The 25,911-nt window shown below is 29.3% G+C and overlaps 1 protein-coding gene across 2 annotated transcripts in view; it reads left to right on the top strand.

Moving 5' to 3' along the window:
* The window catches only part of E23 (ABC transporter G family member E23), a 353,737-nt gene that overhangs the window by 50,113 nt on the left and 277,713 nt on the right, over positions 1–25,911 (top strand). Inside the window, exon 2 of one of the 2 annotated variants that reach the window (XM_075377996.1) lies at positions 22,279–22,332. The exons of the other annotated variant lie outside the window; for it this stretch is intronic. Within the exon in view, the coding sequence (XP_075234111.1) occupies positions 22,279–22,332 (54 nt within the window). The remainder of the gene's footprint in view (positions 1–22,278; positions 22,333–25,911) is intronic. 2 annotated transcript variants of the gene reach the window in all.

Raw genomic sequence — 25,911 nt, forward strand, 5'->3', positions numbered from 1 at the left:
AAACATTAGCGGATCTAATAGGGTTTGTTTGTTTCATTATAGTGCTTGCTTGTTAAACGTAGTACTTTCTGGTTGTACTCTGTTGTTAAATCACTATGGACATTTAGTATTTGAAATACTAACATAAAAAGAATGTTCTGTGAGTAAAAGCGGACTAAAGTTCTATTTGATTTGTTTACATTTCGTAAAAAATATTAGTTTTGGCCATCAGTTTAATTTATAATATTGTTAGGTATATCAAATTTTCATAAATTGGAGACTGGAAGATTCCAAAAATGCCTCGAACCTAATGGAGTTTGATGGTCCAATGATAAAAATTTTGCATCAGACTAGATGTATTAATGTACTATTCATATTGTTAGTTCTATCACTATTAAGCGTGTCTATTTATTAAAATCATCACAAAGGATCTACTGAAAGGTTCAAAACAGGGAGAGATAAGTTCCTGACTCTCTCTGAGAGAGTTAACATAATGTAGCATTATGTTAACTCAGCATTGTTAACTAGCATTGTTAATGACTCATTTATTTAACAGAGGCAGTCAACGTCACTGACTGCCTCGGTGTCTGTCAGTGGTAACTGATAGCTCAGGGTTTGATTTCCGGTAGGGTATGAATTTTAATCACGCTTTCATATCAAAGCTAAAAAATATATTACTGAAAAAGACAGCCTTTAGACAGGGAAGGATTTTTTCATATCGGTTCTATAGTGGCCCCTGAAATTACACCGGACAAACAATGAAAATATTTAACTCTTAATATAATATTATCCATATTGATTGTATTTTAATCGGGATGGAAAATTTTAAAAAGTGGGATAACAGTAATTAAATTAATAAATTTGTACATCTACAACCTTGGCCTCTGAAGTGGTAGACAAACTTTATAAAATGTGTGCTTATCACGTATTAAAATATGCGATAACAATATAGATAATTTTAAAATATCTGAGGTGTTCAAGGTCTTAAATATTTGCAGTCATATAGTTACGTGTACTCAACCCGACAGACGATGAATAAAAGAATCCTGATAATATACTATTCTTCGTACGCGTTTTCGTATTCTATTAGCTTCTTATTTAGTTATGGTTTTATCTTCGATTAATATATCATAAACTCTTTCTTCCTTGGTTGTTTTTCTGTTCTAAACTTTAGATATAAAATTTTCTGCATTAATTTTATTAAGGCATACGTTTGATAAACGTCTAATACAAAATACGGCCCATAAAATCCACCCGCATAAGTTGTCTAATATTAACTCGCCCGAGTTAAAACTTCAGCCGCTAAAATTTCTTTCTGAGGAAACGAAATACATATAATACAACTTTTTTCTTTTTCCTGTTTACCCTCCGGTAACTACCGTTTAGATAATTCTTCAGAGGATGATTGAGGATGATATGTATGAGTGTAAATGAAGTGTAGTCTTGTAGATTCTCAGTTCGACCATTCCTGAGATGTGTGGTTAATTGAAACCCAACCACCAAAGAACACCGGTATTTATACCGGTGTTCTTCTAGTATTCAAATCCGTGATCTAGTATCTAGTATTCAAGTATCCGGTGATCTAGTATTCAAATCCGTGTAAAAATAACTGGCTTTACTAGGACTTGAACGCTGTAACTCTCGACTCTCGACATATAATACAACTGACAAATAAAACTACCACTGGCTGGATGATGGTATTAAATACGATTTGCTTGTTTATAAAAGCTGTAGTAGTAATGAAACTAGTAAAATTTTCCACTCCGACTTTTGATTTCAGTTTTGGGTACTTTTTATCCATATTGCTTTTCTACAGAGAGAAGTTGTAGCGGCGAGGTGTTATTAGAACTTTACTAATCGTTTAGCGACTTAAGCGTTTAATACATTGTTTTATCGATATTTGGCATAAATATTTCGCCTTGAAAAACTTTTGTTTCGCGGTATATTTCAACTGTATATGACTTACGTTAATTAGTATTTAGCTTTTCTTTAATAGTTAATAATAAATAGTAAACTATTATTTACAATAGGCATTTTTATTTTGGAAAATGTCGGTATGAAATGTTTGATTTAACGATTTAATTTATCGTTCTAATTTTTAAACCGGCCTTAAGTTGTTTGCTCTACGAATGAGATCATTACATCAATAAATCTACCATATAACTGCTATAAAATTATGCTGATCCAGTCCACCTAATTCTCTCATTCCTTGGAATTCAATTATTTTCTTTACTGCACCACCCCCCCCCCCCACATCTTCTTTTGGTCTTTACTGTTTAGTACCTTCATAAATATTTGTATAAAACCTTTCTAACCATAAAAGTCAGCTTTAAGTAGATTTTCAAATTATAACTGCTTTGACTACAGTCATCTCAAACATTATGTACACGTTTTTACTTGTATTTTACCTTGAATCAGCTGACTTTTAAAAGTAGTCCTTCATATTTCCTAATTATTTATGTAGTTAGTTTATTACTGAGTATTATTTACATAACCAGTATTTTATTTTATTCTTTCCTTCTTAAAAAAAAAAATGTTTCCGTTACTAGAAGTCTTAAAGAAATTACTATTATTACTAGATTCTTCACATTATTTTTGATGTGATCAAATACTTTTAAATATATTACAAAAATGTAATCTTTAATCAAAATGCATCGTAACAACAGAGTAAATATAATATCTAAAAAAAGTTTTTACATTTTCTGATTTGAAGTCAAGAGAATACATCTTTTTTGCTTAGCTTTATAATAGTTTTACTTTTTTCATTCGATCTAGCCTATTTATTACAGACAAAACGAACATAAATTGTTTTTTAATGAGTTAATATTGACTGAAATTAATTATGATATTGGTTCTTGAAAAATTTTGATTACATTAGAAAAGAAAATAATCAATATTCAGTTTTTATTTTTGTATCGCTGTTATAACTGGTTGTATTACAGAATTTAATGAATAATAATTTTATTATTTTTTTTTTTTTATTATATCGATCTGAATACAATTTTTTAATTTTTTTTATTAATTTTTAAGTTTGACTTAATTATGGCATTAGGCTTATGATTTCAGTATTTCAAAAGGAAAAGCTATTTTATAATTAAACTCATCATTTTTGTACAAATCATTGTTTTTAATCATGATTTAAATTCGAACCGAATGAAACTTTAAATTTACTGTGAAATTTTATTTAACTTTTTCTTATCTCTCTGTATCCAAATACTTTTTTTTTGAACTGAGGTATCTTTTGGATTCAGCTCTATTATCATGCGTATAGTCTTACTTCCATTAAGATCATGGAAAATATATTTTAAACAAAAATCAAAATAATATATTTTGATAAAATGATTCATTTATTTAATAGATATAAAAACTCCTATTATTTATTTAGCTATGCAACAAATTATCATGAATAAATTTCTAAATTAAGAAGAAATTTTTTCAAACGTGTTTGTTAAAAATCAATTTACAAGTTCATTAAAAAAATTAACGACTGGTCAGATAGTCTAAGTGACAAAATTCACATCATTGTAAATACATACACATACACCAGAAAATATTAAAAAAAATTATTATTAAAGAAGTATTAGTTGCAAATGATAGCGTAACATCATTACATAATTTTTTGGTGAAAGGCACAGCGATTATATCTCATAGATAAGGAAAGTTCGGAATGAAATTTAAAGTGGAATTTTTGTTCGGGTTATCCTCCGTCTTTTTTTTTCTTTTAATTTGTATTGATAGACCGAATAATAGTTTTACCTTCTCTTCTTAAGCTCTTGAGTAATACAAACAATTATTTTCCTTCACTTTGCGTAGCTTCATTAGATAATATAACTTGGTAGTAAAAAAAATCTAAATAAGCTAAAATGCTTATTTATAATTATAATCCGAACTCCTAAACTCTTCATAAATTTTTAAATGGATTATTTTAAAGTTTCCTTGTTGGAAAATGTGTGATTAAATTAGTTTTGAAATCTTTAATTAAAAACAATCATAAAAACCCGTTTGTTGCAAACGAGTTAATGATACAAATAAAAGTATTTAATTTATTGCATTGTAGACGTCGTCATTGCCAGTCATTTTCCATTGGTACTTAACTGGTGTAGTTGATGAAGGACTGCCAAATATAGCACTGGGCACAGCACTGCAATATAAAACAAGAAGTTTGTTATCTGGTCATATTGAAATGATTTACGATGGAAAGTTTACACTAGCGATGGCACCATACTTTCGTAAGTTTGGGTGCCTTATTATCAGTCTTTCATTTGTAATTGAAAAAATTACCGATACGTATCTTACAATTTACCATTTTCACTTGGTGCTTTATAATTAGGTCGGTAGATGAAACTTACATAATCATATTTTCCCATCGGAAATGAGTAATTAACTACAATTACGCAACCATTTTAAAAGTTGTTTCTTCCTTAAAAAATATACGAGTATTATCTTGAAACTAACATTCTTCTTCACCGGCGTGCACTGGATAATTTTCATTACTTCGCACTGTTGGTTTTTTTTAGGAACACACACACACACACACACACACACACACAACAAACAAATATGAGCACACACAGGTTTTCCTTCTAGGTTATTTTGCATAGAAATGGAATTTACATTCTTTTTCCTGTGTTATAACTTAGCGCTAGTAAAGTAAAGCAATTATTTATTTTATCGTTTTGTTCTACTGATGCATAGCTTGTTCGCCGCCATTATGTGTTGTTTGTGGACTTTCGTTTTCATTTATTCGTATTTATTTTGAAGGTCGTTGAATATATTTTTATCTTTTTTTTAACATCGTGTATTTCTTTTTTGTTTTTTATTCGTTGATATAGTCTTCACGAAAGTAAGTAATTAACTAAGTTATTAATGTATCGTATTCATTTTGTTACATAATGACTAAAAAAAGGAACTATTGTTTAAAAACATCTTACTAAAAATTTTAAATCATGTTTCAGAGATGTATAACTGTACTGTTGTTATACACTAACTTACGGTATTGTTTATATAGCAGTCCCTATCAGAAGGAAATCGTAAAAAATAAACCTAAGCTTTTCTATTATTTCCGGTTAATTTCTTGCTTTGAAAAAAGATAAGTTAGGAGTAAAAATAAATATAAGTTGCATTCAGTATCAGCATGTCTGATTTATAAAAATATTTCTGAGTTTCTTAACCGTTATAAACGGTATACTTTAATGATATAATATTTAAAAAAAAAAAAAAAAAACATGAACAGGATCAGTTCTGATTAAAATCAAAAATAAGAGTGAATATTTTAAACTGATCTGCTTGTGTACTTTTTAGAAATCTAATTTAAAACGACAAATTTTCTAAATACATAAAATATGGTTACAGATCTTTCTGGAACTTCTGTTCGGTTACTTTATCGGAACTGATACCTTCGTTGTCAGTTTTAAATAAGTTCATAACTCTGAAACATTTACAATACTTTCATGTACTTATGTACGTACTATAAGTCGAAGGTTTGCTTATTTACTAGTATTAAAAGTTTTCAGTTGAAACTGACATGAATGACTTTTATAAAACAACTAATTGGAGTGATGGACTTTGCCCCCGTTATCTTTTTTGTTGGTTTTGTTTCTTTGGAGTCCCTAACAACACCCACTGCATCTGTTTATACTGTTATGCAAAAGATTTTGCGAAAACATCGGTTGATATAATAATATGTAGATAGATATTTATTATTACTGCTGTTTTGAAATTTCAAGCGATGTATGGCTTTTCAGCATATTTATGTTAATTTTATTGTATTGTTTTTGAAGCGAAAAACTAGCTGCCTAGTTGTTCGCGTTCCAAAAAGTGATACGATGATAAATAATTCAAGGTCTCCACATTTGTGAAAAAATTTGATCGACTAAACAATTCAACAGCTGAGCTGGATTTTTAATATTAAATTTTCTCGAGATTACTTGTTAGTTTTTGTAGCGTTTGTTAATATCACTGCTATATTTGACGGACGTAGTAAGTTGTAATGCGTACTGTTATTTGCATCTGTCCGGGACCTGGCGATAATACCAAATCGGTCACTTCAACTCTTTATTTTATAATTTAAAATAAGAAAGTATTCTACCGTCGATTGGAAGTCTGCTGTCTGATTAGCTTACTTGTATCAGAAAGCTATATTTATTGCTTAATGCAAATGCATTTTTTCATAGATTAAAAATATGATTGTTTACTTAATTCTCATATTTTGTTTTTTCAGGTGGGTTTTTTTATTGTGATTAGACAGACTAATGGCGGTTATTTTTCTAATGCCAGTTGAGGTAAGCTGATGTCTTTTACTATTCCTTTTATTGTAGTTCAGTATAGCTGCCGGTAAAAAATGACTCCTCATATTCTTTTTTAGTCCAAAAATAGAAAACATAAGGTAAAAACAAATCGTAGAATTGTTTCTAAATAGTTTTTTTTTATTATGAAAGGTTTAACATAAAATTCAGTGTAACAGCTTATTACATCAAGCTGTATTTTTAACCGGATGTTTGATACTGTGATGATAATGAGAATTTGATTATATAAAATTTCTTCCTTATATATGCTTTACACAAGAAAAATATACTTATATTATTCGTATTAATATCATTAGAAAAAACACCATCTTCACTCCCCATTACTAAAAACTGGAGTTACGTAAAATGTATAGATTATTAACCTGAGGGATTATAAGTTGTACATATGTAAATCTTTTCCATAGAAAAGGAGATGGTGTGTTGGTTTGTTTGTTTGATGTAGTGCTCACATTTTATTTTAGCTGTTGTTGGAGCAGAGCGGGACCACGTCATGCGCTGGTTGGCTGCGCGCAGCGCACGAATGATTTATATTTCTTTATACGAACGATTTAGCTAAAATTTTATTTGTGTTTTGGAGTTAAAAAAGGAAAATATTGGGGCTAGAGCTGTGTTAAAAAATCACAACTCAAGAAACAGCTAAAAATGTTTAGGATTTTGAAACTTTTCATTGTAAAAGTTTTTGTTTTTATTAGTATGCAAAATTAATGAACATTATTTAGTTACAGTTGGAAAAAACATTTAAAAAATCATGTGTAATGAAACATAAACCAGGTAACATTTTCGCGGCAGACCATAGGCCTGCCTTATTTGTAGTAATAAAATAAATAATATGTTAGTTGTAAAATAAATTAAATCTCTTGTTTTATACATATATATATATATATATATCGATCGTAATTAAGCATAATACAGTAGGAATAGCCAGTAATCTTTATCGGAAGTTAATTGCGTAGTATACATGTTTATTAAAAATAATTTTCCTTTTTATCGTTTTAAGGAGTTAGTTTTGTAAAACTGTATCATCGTATTATGTTTTCCTAATGAGGTTTTATTAGGAATGGTTAGTACTCAGCCAGTGGAAGGAAAATAGAAAACAAAAATTAATAAAATGTTAAAATAGTTCAAATATTTTCATTTGAGGTACTTTATAACTACACTTCATTATGCCTTAAAACTGAACCTTAATCTAAATTTTTTCAAATTTTTACTCGTGTTTACTTGTTTAACAAACCAGTTAAAATATTTAGTTTACGTTTTTTATCGCTTTTATTCAATTAAGAAAATAGATAAAGAGATGAGAGTAAGAATATTTTCACCTTTTATCAAGAGTGGGGGGAAATTCCGAGAAATTTCAGCTATGTTGGTAAGCTGCATAGTAAGGTCATTGCCGACGTTATTTTAACTAGCTCCGTATCACTTTTACTGTTAAACTATATGCGTAGATTTTTTTTATGAATAAAAAAATTGCTTTACGGTTACCAGTGTTAAAGTTTATGAACGCATTAACATTTATTTGTTTATGTGATTTTAATTTTGTTGTGAATTGTTTTATATCGGAACAATGTTGGATCAAGATGAACCGGCCGGTCTACGTTAGCGGCTGGCTTCGACCGATATGTGCTAGAGGTGGCCGACTCCCCTCCACTCCTATTCTCCGCCATCCCTTTATGCTCGGTGATCTGGCTTCCTAGAAACCACTTCTCTGCCCTGGCCTTGACTCCGGTTCCAAAATCTCTTATTGTCTTTTTTCTTCTTTTTTGTTTCTCGCAATTTATGGCAACTGTAAGAGGGTCGCATTTCCAACCGGTTAATAGGACAATAAATGTGTAGTATCTTCTGCGATCTTAAGACATGACGAAGCTACAAGCATATCAACAGACTTTAGTGTAATGAACGACTCGAACCGCTAGTATGATATCGTACATGATGTGATCTCTCTTTCCAGATGTTATCGCTATCAGCATTCTTATGGCTAATGCGTAGTCGGCTAACCGCACCGCAAAAAATTCTACTCTGAATATTGTTTTACTTAGAAAAACGTTCGCGACGTGAAATTTGTGCTAGTTAAGTCATAAAGAGTTTTAAAATCTACAGATGTACTCGTTGTAAAATTATTACTCGTTGAGAGTTAAATCTTGAAATTTATCTCGAGTATAAAAAATCCTAGTGTAAATAAAATTCTTCTATTTCCAATGTTTTTTGTTGTTATTTTATGCTTTGTGTAATTTTATACTAAAAATTGCTCTTGATTTATATTTTACTAAGCATTTCAGACAATTCTTTTGCGTTTTAAAAATAAAATACTAAACTGATTAAAAAAAGATTCTAAACTGCATTTGTTTAATAATTACGAGAACATTTTATCGTTTAGTTTTTTGAATTAATTAAATGTTTCATCTCTTCACTTTATGCAGATATGATATTATTCGGAAACTTCCGTTTAGATATCCTATTTTTCATGTCGAACTGAATCTCTCTCCCCCTTCTCGCTCTCTCACTCTATCTCTCTCTCTCTCTCGCTCTCTCTCTCTCTCTCTATCTGTCTGTCTGTCTGTCTGTCTGTCTGTCTGTGTCTGTGTCTGTGTGTGTGTGTGTGTGCGTGTGCGTGCGCGCGCATGTGTAATATGACCAATTTAATTTTCTCGAGTAATCAGTTGTTCTTTATTAAATGGAATCAATCAACAGTGCGCTGTTTGATTTCAATTATTAATACATATTAAATGTATAGTATTTTGGTAAGTGTACGTTGATGCGATGTTTATATAAGGAAGCTGTGGTATGAAATTGGTAATTAAATAACTTTGTGATTCCGTTTCGCATTCCATGTACCTTATTATATATTTCCATCACAGACAATAATTTACGCGTACATGACGAAGTCTAATTGATACTTATTCAAAAATAGTTATTAGTGAAAACAAGATGTTAATTATTTAATTGGTAAATTAAGTTAATTATTAGTAGCTTATTACAGTAATTATCTGTATTTAAGATACATCGGGTACCTAGTAAGAATATATTAATTTACTCACTCTTTAAGTTTAGTAATTTTACGAAGAATAATAATTATAGAAATAAATGCCGCATTAATAAAATGAGCTCGCTCAAAACCTGTTTTAAAATTTATCTCATCAGTATAATGTAAATTTGAATAATCTTTTAATTCTATTTCAACTAGGAAAAACAATAATAGCCGGGTAAAAATAATTACCCGGATTTAAATTAATGAAACTGTATGATTTTTTGGCTCTTCAAAAACAGATTAATCTTTTGATAAAAGTCGTGAAGTTTTAGGCAAATTTTCTCAAATGTTTTGTTTGTAGGTATTTTTAAGTCGGCTAGTTTTTAATCGGTCCAATGCATAGCTTATGTAAGCTCTTGTACGGTACAGGCCTTATTTTATATTTTTTAGTTATTTTTCATTAAATTTTCTTTAATTAAAAAATATATATTTTATGACGTATGGATTAAAAAGCTTGGTAAAATTTCCCGTTGGGCTTCGGTTAACTTTCTGAATTCAAAAGTTGATAGTGCACTTTATTTTATTTCTTTGTTACTTTATCAGTAGTGTGTGATTATTGATGTCTTCGATGATACAACATTCACTAGATATGTATATTCCGATGATTATTTATTATTTTATAATTCAGAAAGTTACTCTGATAGTAATGCTGATAAGCATATTCTAGATAAGTGGAATATTAATTAAACAAAAAATTCATTGTCTTCGGAGATTATTTGAAGATGTTATTCATTTTTATTTTATCATTGTCATTTTTATTACTGGATTTTTACAGCGTTATGAGTAATTCTGATTGTCAAAGTATTTTCAAGCAAAACTTCAAGAAAAGTGCACTAACTCACTCTAAAGCACCCTAAACGTTAAAAACTACTTTTAAAACGAATAGAATAAACTCTTCTCGTTTCAGTTTTTTTTTTAGTTTTATGAACGTACTTGCACAATGATAAAAAGTGATTATTATTTTTGCATATTTTTCTTAGTTTTAACAAGACAAATTCCCTCGCCCTCTACGTTTCTTATCAAAGGCCTTTTTATTGGTGATAGGTCTACCCATATTTTACATAAATGAAATAATTTAAAAAAAGTAAAACCAAAAACCAGCGTCAAAGAAACTTGACACCTAATAATAAAGTTAACTTTCTAAATCTGTTTCGTTAAATTTCAACTTCCTGGAGACGGCGTCAAATTAAAGGTTAGTAAATTTTTCGGCAGTCGTTTTTCATTCGGGCCGACTTCTAAAAGTCAAAGTTTAAACATCGATTGAAAAAACGTACATTTAAGAATTATTTTAAGAAAGATTATTCATATGCAGATTTTTTCAGAAGATAAGGCATCATCGGTCGAATTGCCCAAATCGGAGCAGTACGATGAGAAAGGCTAATTATGTAGCAATCAATAGTAGATGTATTACTTATAATATTTTTATTGACGGTTTCACTCGAAAAGTTCATTAAAAAGAGATCAGACATTTTTTTTTACTTTATATTTAATTGTACTTAATATGAATTCTTTTTTTGAATCTGTATAATAAAATTGAATTTAATTAGATATAACAGGAAAAGTATCTGAGGAATATAATCGACTTTTACTGTTATTATTAAACGAACATGATCACGCTTAGTATGAAGCGAGTTATTATAAACTTCGAACTGATAGGGAGTAATATGGATTGTATGTAAGTAATTATGATAATTATTTTTAAGTTCCATTAGACCAAAAGAAGTTGATTCCTTTTTATTTTTTCTGAAACTTTCAAATGATTTTATGGATTAGTAGATTTAGCTAAGAAATTGAATTCTTGTGACGTATTTGGATTTTTAATATGAATACCGGTTTAGTGATGTACAGTCTTCCTGATCTTTTTCTTAATAAATAAGTGGTATTTATATTTAATAGTATATTAATTTAATACTGTTTTTCGGTTACTGATGCTTCGTGAAATTTAGACGTATATTATTACAGCTATTACTTAATATAGAGAACTATTTATATCTATTAACACATCGTGTTTGATTATTATAACTCTACTTACATGATTTATTAACGTATTATTTAGTTGCCGTATAATTTTACTGAAGGAAGAAACGGAGACTTCGTAAACCAGTTTTTATTTTTTGAATTTTACATCGCTTCCAATATCCTTCTGTTCTAATATTAATTGATAATTTAAAAATATAATTTTCCATCATCGTTAATATTATTCTTATTAATAAAAAAAACATTTTTCTGTTATTCGTGAAAAACTATTACGCGTAAATATATATGTATGACTGACTATTTTTCCTTACACGAAGTTAATGGAAGTCTTTGCTCTTAAAAATTTATAAATCTAGGGATGAGGGATATTACACTGTTTGGCCCGGCGCATTTGGGCGGCTTTTTTTTTACATAAAAGGTCAGTGACCAATTTAATAATTGGCTGAGCCAAACCCTTCTGAAATTCTCCATGATTATTATTGTTCAACATTTTTACGACTACAATATAGTGAGACAAAAAACATTGCCTTTTTTGTTTCATTTGGTCGTTCTGTTTTGTTCGCTTAACTTCTACAAAAACGTTTGGTTTGTAATTTGATTTGTTGCTTTCTTTATGTGGACTATAGTTTTTTAAAAATGATTAGAGTGATAATTAAAATTCCGATTGGGTTTTACGGTTCCTAGTTCTTTATTTTTTTTGTTGAAAATATTTTGTTTTTGTATACTGAATTGCATTAATATTGCGGTTAGTTTAAGTTTTATTTTTACGACGCATTATAGGAGTTTTTAGTAATTTGTTTTCCATCGCTACCGAAAAATATTTTCTAACTTTTCTGTTTACGTTTTGATTTTAAACATCATAACTTAAATTTAAGAAAATGTATTCGTTAATACTGTAAAGAAACGCTGGAGAATTAATAAGCTTCTATCGGAAGAAAACATGTGATTTCATTGCGGAATAGAAAACTTTTTATCCTCGTTTAATTTTTATGCATCGTATCTAATTCTACTGAGCTGAGCCAGAGTATACTACATTACACTGAAATTAATAAATTGATTTATTACTGTTTACTATTTACTTCCACTCTTTCATAAATGTACCAGACCACGTACACCTTTTTCTGAGAGTTGTGATGTTATTGTAGCGAGTAACAGGAAAGTGTTCAGACGTAGAGACGCTTTTCTCTACGCTTTTGTCTAAACAACACTGTCAGCGGTAGATTTCGTTGGGCTTTTTATCTCGATGTGGGAATTGTGTATTGGCTCGGTATAAAAGGCATCCGAAAATCACCTCACTCCTTGTTATTCTTGAGATTAGAATGCTTTCGTGAGAGCGCCATGTCGTTTACGGGAATGAAGTTGTAACTGATTTCAGGTCGTCTGTAGCCGTTTGGTTATGATACACTCGATAAATTTATATTTTTAGACCCTGTTTTAAGTTTAATGTTTTTAGGTTAATTAAATATTGAAATTCATGTAGTATATAAATATTTTTATGTAAACTAGTATCTGCAAGTGTATCGAAAGAAATATTTATTTTGTGCGAAGTTTATGTATGTTAATCTTCGGGGTAATATATGTATATATTTTAAACATTAAAAAAATTCACATATATATCCTCCTGCTGAAAGTAATACTTAACAAGTTTTTAAATGATGGAGGTATATTTATTGTCCATTTATTGCAAAGATCATTAGCGAGCTTACTACTAGGGTGGGGATCTGGTCACGTCCTATACCCTTCTACACATGCCAATACAGCTTAGACTTTGAAGAACAGCAGATGATAACACTGATGAAAGTAAAACCAGAATTTGTCCTGTTTATAAATAATATGATATTTGTTGTGTCTTAGTGTGAGTGTTTATATTTATTTTGCGTTAATTATTAAGCTAGGTAATTATTTTATAATATTTGTTTTCCAGCGTAATACTCTTTTATTGTTATGTTTCAGTCTAATTAATCTATTAACCTTGATAGGAAACGAGTTTAATTTTTAAACTTATCGTATAATATGTGTCGTTTATATGGACAGCATTATACGCCTGTAAGATGATTTTTCTTACCTTTTTCCAATTTTGAACCGTTTCTACTGTAAATTGTGTAAATACATCTATTGATTACATCTATTAAATGTTGAAAAAAAATCAAATCGAATAGTTTTATATCAATACGAAAAATGGCAGAAAATTTCTGGATTATTTAGTATTTTTATTACTTATATTGTGAAGGTTGAAAAATGAAAATTTTAATGTTTTTCGACCTGCAGTTACAAATGTTCATTTGTTTGAAAATGCAAAAAAAAAATATGTAAATTATTTAATTATATATTCTGTCGAACGTTTTATTTTACTTCGGAAAACTTGGCTGATTAAATGGTGTTATAAAAACAATTGAATATAATTTGACCTTCAGTTTATTTCCCTCGTTAATGATCGGTATTTTAAACAGTATATTTGTGAACATTTTAACACTGAATCTGTACCATAATTTTCCGAACGGTTATTGAGTCGTGATCTCAATTATTTTTCTCAATTATTTTAACTACAAGATTATTAATGAACGAATTTAAAAATCCTTAAATCCTTATTACTTTTTAGGTACAAAAAATTTGTCGTTCATTTGTAACGGATTTTTAGTTTCAAATGAAAATAGCTAGCCACCAGATTTTGTAAATATATTTATAAACATTTTTATGTAACTATGGGATTATTTCTGCATTATTATTATTCCATTTTTTCTGTTCAATTACTTTTCAGTATTCAACTAATTATTTCGGTTTCCTATGTTTTAAGAAAATTGTAGTAAAACTAATTTTTAAGGAAAGATTTCTTTCTCTACAAATTATGCGACTGAATAAGAGGTTTTAGTCAGTTTTTATAATCCTGAACAGATACTAATAAAATACTCGCTGCGATCATCGATTTGTTTATTATAATAACGTAATTACTTTATAGTCTCTTATTATTATTGAATGAGTATTATTATTGAATACTGTAACAGTTATAATAGCAGATACTACACAAAATATAATAGCATTCATTGAACTTCTAACGCCATGTCGGTCGGATAACTTACATGATTATAATAATTAAAATTTTAATTTTTGTTGCTGTTGTTAATGAGAATAAATACGAAATGAAATCGTTAAGACTGTTACAAAAATAATTCTTCAAGGATACTTTCATTTAATTTTAACACAAATACGTATGCTTATACGTACCATTATAATTTCAACACTCTGAACTAGATATTCATATTAATCTTAGTTTACGACAGTCATCCTTGTACTCTCCACTTTTCAATTTTCTTTTTCTATTCTCTTCTATTTATTTATTTTGTAATCTTTATGGAAATAGTCTATTCAGTTATAAAATTTTCTAAAACGAGCTACGGATTCTAAAATAGTAGTTTCTCTTACCACTGGCAGCCGGGGTAGATGATATAATTATCAACATCAACGCTGATGATTAGTAAAATCAACACCGAACTCGCGACTTCGCGGATGGTCGTACAGCGTACGTGTTATGTTCATGGAAAGTATAATTACGATTTTTTTTTTTAATTTCGTTTCTGGATTCGGTGTACGTATTGTATTTGTTTCCGAGTAAAATCGTGTGAATGTTTGAGTTAAACATATTTTTTTTGCAAAAAAAATCGTACACTTTTATTGAAACTTTTCCAATTTATCATTAAATAATAGAAACCGTTGAATAAATGTTCATAAAAATGAAAAAATAGGCATTTAAAAAAAAGGACAAGTTGAATTTCGATAGTTAACTGCATATTATGATGATTTTTGTATAAGTAAACATTAAAATTTTGAGAAAAGTGCATAAATAGAGATTTGCCCTTGAAATCAGTTTGCGATTAATCGACTCGGCTAATTGTTTTGGTAGCTTAATTTCTGTGAGAGATAATCGTTGAACTATACGAAGACTATGACGAAGTCGCCATTGTTTGTTCGTCAGATGCATCCTATCATTGATGAAATAGATTTTTAGGGGGCTCCTTCGGTAATTAGAAATTACGATATAACAAAAGGATTAATTGTTTAAATTTATTAACTATTTTATATGCTCCTTTCTGTGAATCAGATGTCCTTCAAACATTCTGGGCCAGATCTACATTAGTACTCTGTTTGTTCTGGTATTATACAATCTAAAGTTACACGGTATGAAAAGCATTTAATCATATATTAGACCTTATATTAGGCTACATTTATATTCATTTCAAAATAAGAACTTACAAAGTTTACCGATTACAATTGGCGAATTTTTACGTATCGAGTTGAAACTCGACCAAATTTTGAACGTTTTTTATAATTGTCTGTAAGATTTAATATTGATTTTTTCCTTGTTTGAGTTACTTTAAAGTTTAATTTCAAACAAAAAGAAATCAACATATTTAATTTTTGATAAATAATAATATGTTTTTGTATCTATATTTTTCAAAATAAAGAAACTCATTCTTCGGGGATATGTTCAATAAACAACACTGGCCGGCCGGTCTTAGTCCGGAAAATCCGTCTGATAATTTGTAATCTGATGGACAGCCTGTTGTGATCAAGCACATTATTGGTTAAAAAAAATATTATAAATTGAAAGCTGGGATTGTTAAACGTAGATTCTAGCGTTCGAGCTTCCGAACCGAGTATCTTCTTTCGATAATTATAAGGTCAAAGAAAGGAATAAGTGAATTTTTATACACAAAATTCAGAATAACTGATGTTTAATTAAATTTAAAGCCGCGTGTTATTACGCAAAGTAAAAGTTTTTGCTTTCATTTCTTTCACTTTTTTCATATTGATTTTAGATGTAAGCGACTCTAGATAGAGTAATATATATTTATATATTTTTTTTACTATTATTGACCGTTAAATATAAATCCTAATAAAATACTGAATGTTTTTGTTAATGGTGTGATATGCATGTGTTGTATTACGCAGTTATTAAGTGCTATGAAAACGGTAATGAAATGTATAGTTACTTGCAGGTGTGGTCGGTACGGCAAACATATACAATTACAGAGTTAACCTCGAACCTTTCAAGGTTGCCTGAACTTCGTGGGTTGTAAGCTGCAACAGTGAGAACATCAATCATTTGTTAGTCGGCTCTGTGATTTATGATGTGTAATATTTTGTGATTTCATGTTATTGTTCCTTACAAAGAATAGAAAAAATGAAATGCAAGAACGATGAGGATTTAAAAAAAAAGCGCATGATAATTAATTATCATAACCACAAACAAATAAATACCTAAAAAATAAGCATAAAATTAATAACGAAATCTGTCTTTATAGTACGAAATTCTACATACAGGCGATTAGAAAAGTAATTTACCTGTTCTGATGATATCTCTTTTGATCTAAAATTTAGAGGAGCCGGTCGCTTTTGTGTTTTATTTAGCCTGAATTTCCTAATTATTCATGAATTCCTTACGTATTTAATTAACCGGTGTTAGAAAAAGAAAAATTAAATGTTTATGATTCGTTTAATTGTATTATATTCAAACAATACCTACTGTAGATGTACAATTAAAGGAAATTCAAACGGATATAAATGTAAGGCCGGACAGTTTAGGCTCAAATCGTTCAGTGGTTCGTATAATTTATTGTAAGAATTATTTTTTCTTTTGCGAGGGCAGGATAGTAAATTAAAAGTTTTTATATGCTTGAATGTATGATAAAGTTGCGGGAGTAAACTAATATATGTATGTGTATATACTTTGTCGTTTTATATAAATCATTTTGCCGTTTTCAGAGTTTGAAAACTGCATGATGATGATGTACGCGACGAAACCCGTAACTATGACGCTATAGTACAGTTTAACATAACTATTTAAACTCATTAAGAAAATAATAAAAGCCCTGGATTTGTAGAGAAATTATAAATGTAATGCAACCAAACTTAACCTACGTTTGCTTCGCTCGCTAGTCAAAGTTAGCGAGCGTAGGTTAAGTTTGGTTAGATTATGATTATAAGCAATAATGCTTATATTGGTTTAAACATGTTTAAAACATGAGCAATTACTAATAGGTAATACGTAACGTAAAAAAAAACATTGTGGGGAAAATAGAAAAGGCCCTATTATCCTTCTACTTCCCTTCCGGTTCCATAACTTTAGTGCTGTTTGGCATTATTTGTTACAATAGCTTCCTCAGTATGTACAAGTAAGCTTCCTTACAGTAGCTTCCTAAGTTACAAAACTTCCTCAGTTTTTTTAACTCGATTTGCTATATATATTTAAAACTGAACTCATGATGTCATCGTATATAGTATAAATAAATAGACCTTATAGTTAACATCTTAAAAAAAATTGTTCTACAGTTCGTCACACAATTGATATGTAGTACTTTATTAGATCTAATAATTTACAATAATTCTGGATTAAATAACGTAAACATTATTAAATTCTTCTTTCTGACGATTGATATCATCTTTGACCTGGAAAAAGGATGTAGGTAACACCGTCCGAAAAAGTTTCTTCCGATGAATTTATTTGTTAAAGAACGATATAACTCTGTAGAACTTCATTACTATAACTTGCCCTAATAATATTTCATTTGAAATATAATGAGAGAAACAGAGATGAATCCGATTTAATGTACCGATTTCTACTGCAGAACGTGCAATCGAAATTGTTGACGGACTCACTCGCAAGGTATTGTGTTATTTCTTCTGACGGCTTTGTAGTTAAAATATGACTTCGTCCCTGGAATGTTCTGACTTCATTTTTTCTCGCATTTTGAAATAATCAATTTCTTGGATCAGGTATTGCGTAGAAGTTATACGCAAGTTACGTCACGTAAGCTAAATGCACTAAATAGCTGTACAATTTGTACAATTGTACAATTTGACTATTCATTGCCACAAAAAGTAAAAAGTAGTGCAGCATTAAACATAAAATCTCTCTTAGGATTTAAAAGAAACACATTTTACTCAGTTTCAGAGTATCTCACTGTGAGCAGCTTGTCATATGAGTGGTCGGGTTAATAATAAATATTAGGTATGTATTTAAGCGATATATATAATTATTTATTTGTGTCTATTTTGTATTGTGTGTATGTGTGTTCTGTATTTTATGTATTGTTTTATGTTATTTAGTCATTGTTGAAACTACAAACGTTCTACACTTTGACCGTGTGTATTATATATTTCTAAAAATAATAATTATTATTACACAGATACAACAAATAAGCGACTGTATGCGCGATCTGGCGATTAACCTTATTATTATTATTTACCGTTGCTCGTATATTTGTTTATTATATAATGTTAATTACAAACAATTTTTCTATAAAAACAAATTTAAGACAAAAAACAGGAAGTAGAAATAAACGGACTAACACAAAAACAAGAAATCGGACATAAATTACTACCGTTTGATGCAAAGTTAATAGTGAGCTGGTGCTATTCAGCCGATGCCGTTAATGTCGTCAGTTAGCTGTTCGTGTATTTTATTACATTCGAAGTATTTATTTTGTTACGGTAAATCCGGTTATTAGCACTTGTTTAATTTATCCCTTACATCTTAATTCGCCAGGTCGCTAAATAGAACCCTGGAACAAATAATAGGTGGGACACAAATTCCCGCAAGCGCTTAACTGGTTCATTATTTCTATACAAGTTGGTGTCATGAAAATAATATCGCAATTTTTATCTAATGGATCGTGTAGCTCAAGTTAAAAAATGTAGCCCTCCGTTTAATTTCTAATATTAGTATAGCGAGGTAATCCGTTTCTTGTAGTCTATGCGTAGATGAGTCTAAAAGGCGTAACCTTTGAATACTATTTGAAGAAGTGAAGTAAAGCTTTAATTTTTTACAAAAAAGATTAGTGATAAAAAATAATGAAATAAACATTTGTTAAATCTTTTCATTTTTTTATGATGCTAATTAGTATATTTCTCAGTTTCTTAAACTGTAGTAGTACATTTCTACAATACTATTAAGTTTCATAATTTGTATGGTTTAAATATAGATCTTTAGATAAGTATAATTTGAAAAATTACAAAAGTTTTGTGAAAAATACAAACTTTCATTTACGACTATAGCTTTTCTTTTTTAGTTTTTAATAGAATGTGATCTAGGACATTTTGTTAAATGTTTAACCAATTTTACGAACGCTTATATAATTAAATAACGAATGTCTTATATACGAGTATGAATGTGAATGTTTGTAGATCTGTGTGTTTACAGCAGCATCACGCTAGTACCAACCGACCGATTGCTTTCAAATTTTTAGGATACATTTGTGTTATCCCGAGAAGGTTTTAAGCCCCTTGCCTTCTTCAGGGATAAGATATTAAATATATTCGTTAAAAATTTATCCTTTTACTTCATTATACTTATGTCACCTTGACAACAGAAATATAATGAAGTAAAACAATTAATTCTTTTTTCTTTAATGAATATCTGTAAAATATTTAATATTCTCACAACCAAAATTTTGAAAAGTATCGTTTTAGTATTTATAAAAATGTTTATCCTACTGTTTGATTCTCATTTTAAGTGACGAGCGAGCAACACCCATGCGGAACAGTTTTTGGTAATGGAGATTTTCTGGCGAGGCCTTTTACTCATTGTCACTTTTTTTGGATTATATCCCACGTTTTGATGCTTAAAATATCAGCTTATAGCTCACTAATTCCTTTTTTCTCTGTTTTTCGTTACAAGACGAGTATAAGTGTTTAATGACTGTAAGCTCCCTGGATGGATTCCGCATGCAATATAATTCTGGACGCTCTAAAGATATTTTTTTGTTTATTTATCTCTAAATCTTACGTGTAGGAGTACCTAACTCATGCTAAATATTCTTGTCGGTTCCATTCTTGTGTGGATTCCTATTAGGTAACCTGTTGTCGGTATGATGATACCTATTATTCCTGAACCTACAAGTAAATGAAGACTGACTAATTAGTAAATATAGTCTAAACGGTAATATAGTCAGAAGATAATATAATTAAAATGCTTCTTTATTTCTAATTTGCCAAAGGTTAGTGCATTTTTTCTAGTGTTGTAATTATTATAATATATAAATATAATTTCTAATGGTTTTATGATATATTTTAGTCCAGTTTTGACTTTTATGATAGGAACCGGTTTGTTTGCTGATGATAGAAACCTCACATTTTCTATTATTTTTTCTCTTTCTAGGCTCGTGCTAGACAAATAAAGTGTGTGTGTGCGCGCGCGCGCCCGCGTGAAGAATTAATTTAGAAAGAATGAAGGTAGTTAATCGTTTTGAATTTAAGTGGATCGCTAATTTTAGTCATTGAAAATTGTTTGTTAAAATGATCTATTAAATTAAGATATAATTAGGAAACCTGGTATAAAATAGCTTTATTGATAGAGAATTATTTCTTGATAGACTAGGTGCCGTTGATATTTCGGATATAAATTATATTTTTATCATTAACCTTTTCTGCATACATAGCAAAAAATTACTTCAAAAAAATACTAAGATAATTTATACTGTTTTTTTTTCAAAGGAAAAATATAAACTTATTTTTGGTGTACTGTATCTTCGCCGATCAGTAAAATTAAATAGGTTCCTTCATAATAAGAATAAAACAGTCAAAGGCAGTCTTATTTCATTCCCTTTTCACTCTTCTGTTAAGCTATGCAATTTCATTAATGAAAGTTTTCTTCAGAAAACTAATATATATATCAAGCACATCTAGTTACTTTTTTACTTTTAAACTCGATTATAAACCTGTGTGAAACGCAGAAAAAATAGTAAAAAAAAAATCACATGCCATCTTAATAACAATTTTTTTTCGGTCTCTTCGGTTAACCAAATTCCGGACAAAATGGGCTAATTTTTTTCCAATTATCTGTAATTTTTCAGAAATAGCTCTTTCAGGCTGAAAGTTGTTTTATATTTAAAAAAAAGAAGAAAAAAAACTGGTGTACTGTTCGTTTTGTAAAGCTAAATAAGAAAATGTGAACAATAGTGAAAAAAAATTATTATTGTTATTACCTCGTTTACTTGACTCTCTTCTTTAATTTTTGTTACTTTTAATTACTGTTCATATCGAAAATTATCAAAAATGTTACTTTTTAGATTTAAAAATAACCATTCCTGAACGACATAGCTGTTACTTGAAAACGCCCTTTACCTGGAAAACCGTCCAAATTAGACATGTATAAATGAGAAAAGTTTAGCATTAAAGCAGTTTATTTTTTCAGCATTAAGTACACCAGGGAAAACGTTATAAAAAATTAACTTTTTTCTAATTTTTCTTTATTTTTTAAATTGGAATTCACAATAGTGAAATGAGATTAGATTAATTGAAAATTTATAAAGGAATAAAATAAAACAGCCAGCAATGTTTTATCCATCTTATGGAGCGAATTATTGTGCTTCTTACTCTTCGGTAAAGATACAGCTTCCATGGATAATATAATTCTAAAATTAAAAAAAAGTACGGTGTACTGTGTAAATCAAAACTAAAATGTCTGATTAAAAATACGCGTAAAGTATAATTTTGTTCTAAACTGTTTAAACCGATTCTTACACTCTCATATTATCAGATAGTAATAATTATTTATATTATTAAACAGATTTTGTCTTGGATTACAGGTGTTCTCAGTTCTTAGCACCGTTGATGTGATGTGAACCGAACAGGAAGTGCGCTCATCGTAAAGAGCATTTGATGCATTTAATGCACGATACCTTCTTATAGTGGGCCCTACTGCATACAAATACTATCGTATTCAGTAGATATGCCGTATCCATCAGCTGCGTGTAACGTCTCGACTCCCTTTCTTTGTATTCAAGGTCTCCTTTCATTATTCTCGTTAACATACCACCTTCCCTAATACCTACTAAAATAACTTTAATTATACTGTTACTATAATTTAGTGTATGTTATCTGATACCTGATAATAGAAGTGTGTACATTTTTTGTTTTGCGTAATTGTTTAGTATGTAGCCTATTGTGTGCGTTTATATGTGGATAAATGGAATATAAGTGGTGTATTTTCTTATGTAGGACTGTACTGGATCTGTGCTGTGAAGGTGTCGTCTCTCCGGAAATTACAAAAAGGTCAGTTTATTTTTAATTACACTGTTTGTCGTTTTTCATTTTGTCACTCTTAAACGGTTGTATTTGTACTAATAATAAAATACATTTGCACGTCTGTAGAATCAAAACTAAATTATCTCGGATAAGAATGCAGAAAACAGTTGTTGCTTTATTCAGTTTTCAAGGTGGTAGTTTATGGCAGCCGAAGAATTCGTCGATGTTTTTTTGTTTATATCAACGTTCTTCATTATTCGGGAAAAGGTTTTGCACTCTAGTTTATAATTGGCGCGAGGTACAATAAAATTACTTCAAAGTAATATTTAAGTGTTTTAACTTCAAAGCATTCCATCTTGTACATCTTAATCGTGTGTATTTTAACAATCGATCTTGTGTGTACTTAAACTGGAATAAATTTTCGTAAACGTTTAAGGTAGTGTTTAAAGGTGCGTCTACACTTATATCCGTAACATATTCGAATCGCACTGTGTATGAGCTGTTGCAGCGATGATACCGGCCTGTTTATCCGACTGCATCATTCCCATTCATTCAATCGTAGATGATACGCCCTGCCTATATCATCGTACCCAACAGGAAGATCATAACAACGTTTTATTACTATTGTGAACGCGCCTATACGCAAGTTCTGCATTGCTAAATTACTTACTGTTTTGCGCGGTGGTATTTTTCTTATAAAGATTTTTAACACAGCGCAATATAGGTATTGATTATCAGTAGAATATCTTAGTATTAATTAATTACATTTTACAGTTGCACTCGCAGTTTCATTTTTGTAGATGCATTTAACAGCTGTTCTTAAAGTAACTTATCTATATATTATGTATATAAAAAAAACTTTCCTAAATTGATTTGCACAAATACTGTTATTTCTCTTTAGAAATTATTTCTTCTTTATTACATTTTTAACAATAAGGAAAAATAGCATACAAACGAAAAACCCCTGATCTGCGATGTTTTTTTTTTCAGAATTTCACATTATTAAAACATGATAGAGTCTACAACCGAAACTTCTTGAAGAGGGCTGTTTACCCAAAAATAAAAAATTATCGAAAGAAGTCGATATATTATAAATTTTGTAGAATACCTTAATTTTTTTTCTTTTCAACATTGTGCAATGAAAATTGATTGAGTTAGAATTTTTTCAAATTTCGGTAATATAAATTTGACATGTTTTTGCCGATATCTGTGGCGGAGTGGTAGCGTCTCGACTATTCATCCGGAGGTCTCGGGTTCAAATCCCAGTCTGGCATCGCATTTTTCATACGCTACAAAAATTACATTTCATAATCCTACGCACAAGCTTTGGGCTTAAGTAGTGAATTAATTTCTCCGAGCATAAACTTAATAAATAATAAAAAAAATAAAAATCTTTGGTACTTCCAAGAACAATACATGAACAACATGATCCTAAACTTAAAAATCTTTTTATTATACTCGGAAACGTGTTGTTTGGTGCTTGTATATAGTCAGTTTTTTAAACCTTTTTATAAAAAATGCAATTTTTTTCTATTACTGCGATTTAATTGAAAACAGTTAATTTGATCTTTTAGAAAAATATAATGAGGTGTAACTTGAAGCTGGTGAAATCGTCTTTTTTCTTAAATAAATTTATTAACGTGAAATTAGGGCCTTTCGGAAGTTCTCTAAAATTCCTTATAAAAAAAAATCCAGTCGTATAACTAGAAAATTGACAGTTTTTTAAAATAAAAACAAGATTTTATTCGCAGCATCAAATAGGTCAGGAAATTTTACTTGAAGTCATTTATTAAGCTGCAGATGCAGTTTATAGAAAAAAATCAAACCTATGCTGAAAGGAGACATTCAGATTTAAGACGTGAAGCGCTCGGATAAAGGCGAGAAGCCGCCTAACCCTACTTGAACAACTCAAATTCTATTTTTCAGCTATATTGATATTAGGTAGGACTAGATTTTTTTTCTGTTAAGATATAGTGAAGAGAAATTTTTTATTCCTGGTATAACATTATTTTGCCACTACATCAGAGGAAAGTGTGATAAAATCGGCTGTACGTATATTTTATACGTCATTCATAAAATATCTTGTATCTGTATTTTTCTACAATTAAAACTTTGATAAAGTACATAAAATTAAATTAAAATAAAGAGTGCCGTATCGCATTACATAAGATTTATAACAAATTTTACCTTATTGTTGATAAGTTATATATTATAAGTTAGTTAATTGTCCAGAATTTTAGGAAAAGTGTGCAACTAAACAATTTCTTGTAGAAATTCATCAGTCGAACTAATTTTAACTATAATTTTGATGATAATAACAAATTTTTGTAATTAGAGTAAGCTTTTGACTTCATGAAACCCAATTTGTTTTAACCCTTCTTTGAAGAAAATCGAAAAACGTATCTAGTATTTTACTTAAAAGAGCGAGGTTTTACCTACCTCCGTCTATCTGAAGAAAATTAAAACTAGTCAACATTTAATGGAATCGGGAAACTTTTCAATTTTATATGGACTATTTTTTTACAAGAACCCTTAATTATTAAAGATATTCTAAAAAAAATTACTGCCGAAAAAAGTTTCTTTATGTAAACGAAAATTTACTAAAATTATAAACACCTGTCAATCAATTTTCCCCGAATAAACACAAAAACCAAGTTAAAGGTAATTTTACTAGCTTAAAAAAAAGGTCTCTTGAGTTTTCGAGTAAAGTAGTATACTTTTTTCCTAGCAATTTAGTTTTAGATCTAATATCCTCCAATTTAAGCTCCACTTTCAAGGCTGAGTTCTCATCGGATTCTTAAAAAAGTAAGAAATTCTGAACATTTTCTGAAAAAAGAAAAATTCGCAGGTTGAATGTACTGGGTAATTTTTCGACTATTTCTTCTATTATTGTGATGCATAACTAAAAAAAAGGCTTTCTTCAACAAGAGTGATTGGTTTCTAATCAATTTATTTCGCGATTACAAAAAAATCACTTTTTATTATTTTTTTTTAATTGGCTTTAAGTAATTTACTTAACCTTTATAAAATTCTGAGTTCACATAACATTTTTTTTTTTTTAATTTAAGCCTTTAACTATGCTTAAGTACAATGTTTGAAAATTGGTGAATTATTGCACACATATTACTTAGTTGAATGCACATGTATTAATTTATATTTCTAAAATTATATGAATTATTTGAAAGTAATACTAATTTGTTATTTATTTTAAATGATTTGTATTTGTTTCTCGTTATTTTTATTTTCTCAAACACTGATCGATATGAATTAGCAAATTACACTATGAAATTTTATTTCTTTTTCTTCATATAAAAAAGAACCTGATGGTTACGTGGCCAGTTTAGTAGGATACTAGTGTAATACGGTTATTTCTTCCTCCCAGTTTCATACCTTCTTCCTTGTAGCAAAAACTACCACCGTTACTCGGTTACGTGTTTCTTCGCTGTGCATGGTGATTATAGCAATTTTCCTGTTTCAAAATAATAATTTGTTTTGATCTAGTGACACAGTAGTCAGAATCATGATTATATTTTTTTACATGTCTAACTCTAAAGGAATAAGTACAAACTTCATGATATTAGCAAATTTAAACGAAATAAAATACAT

The sequence above is a fragment of the Lycorma delicatula genome, chromosome 1 (assembly GCF_047948215.1).
Source record: "Lycorma delicatula isolate Av1 chromosome 1, ASM4794821v1, whole genome shotgun sequence".
Taxonomy (NCBI): Eukaryota; Metazoa; Arthropoda; class Insecta; order Hemiptera; family Fulgoridae; genus Lycorma; species Lycorma delicatula.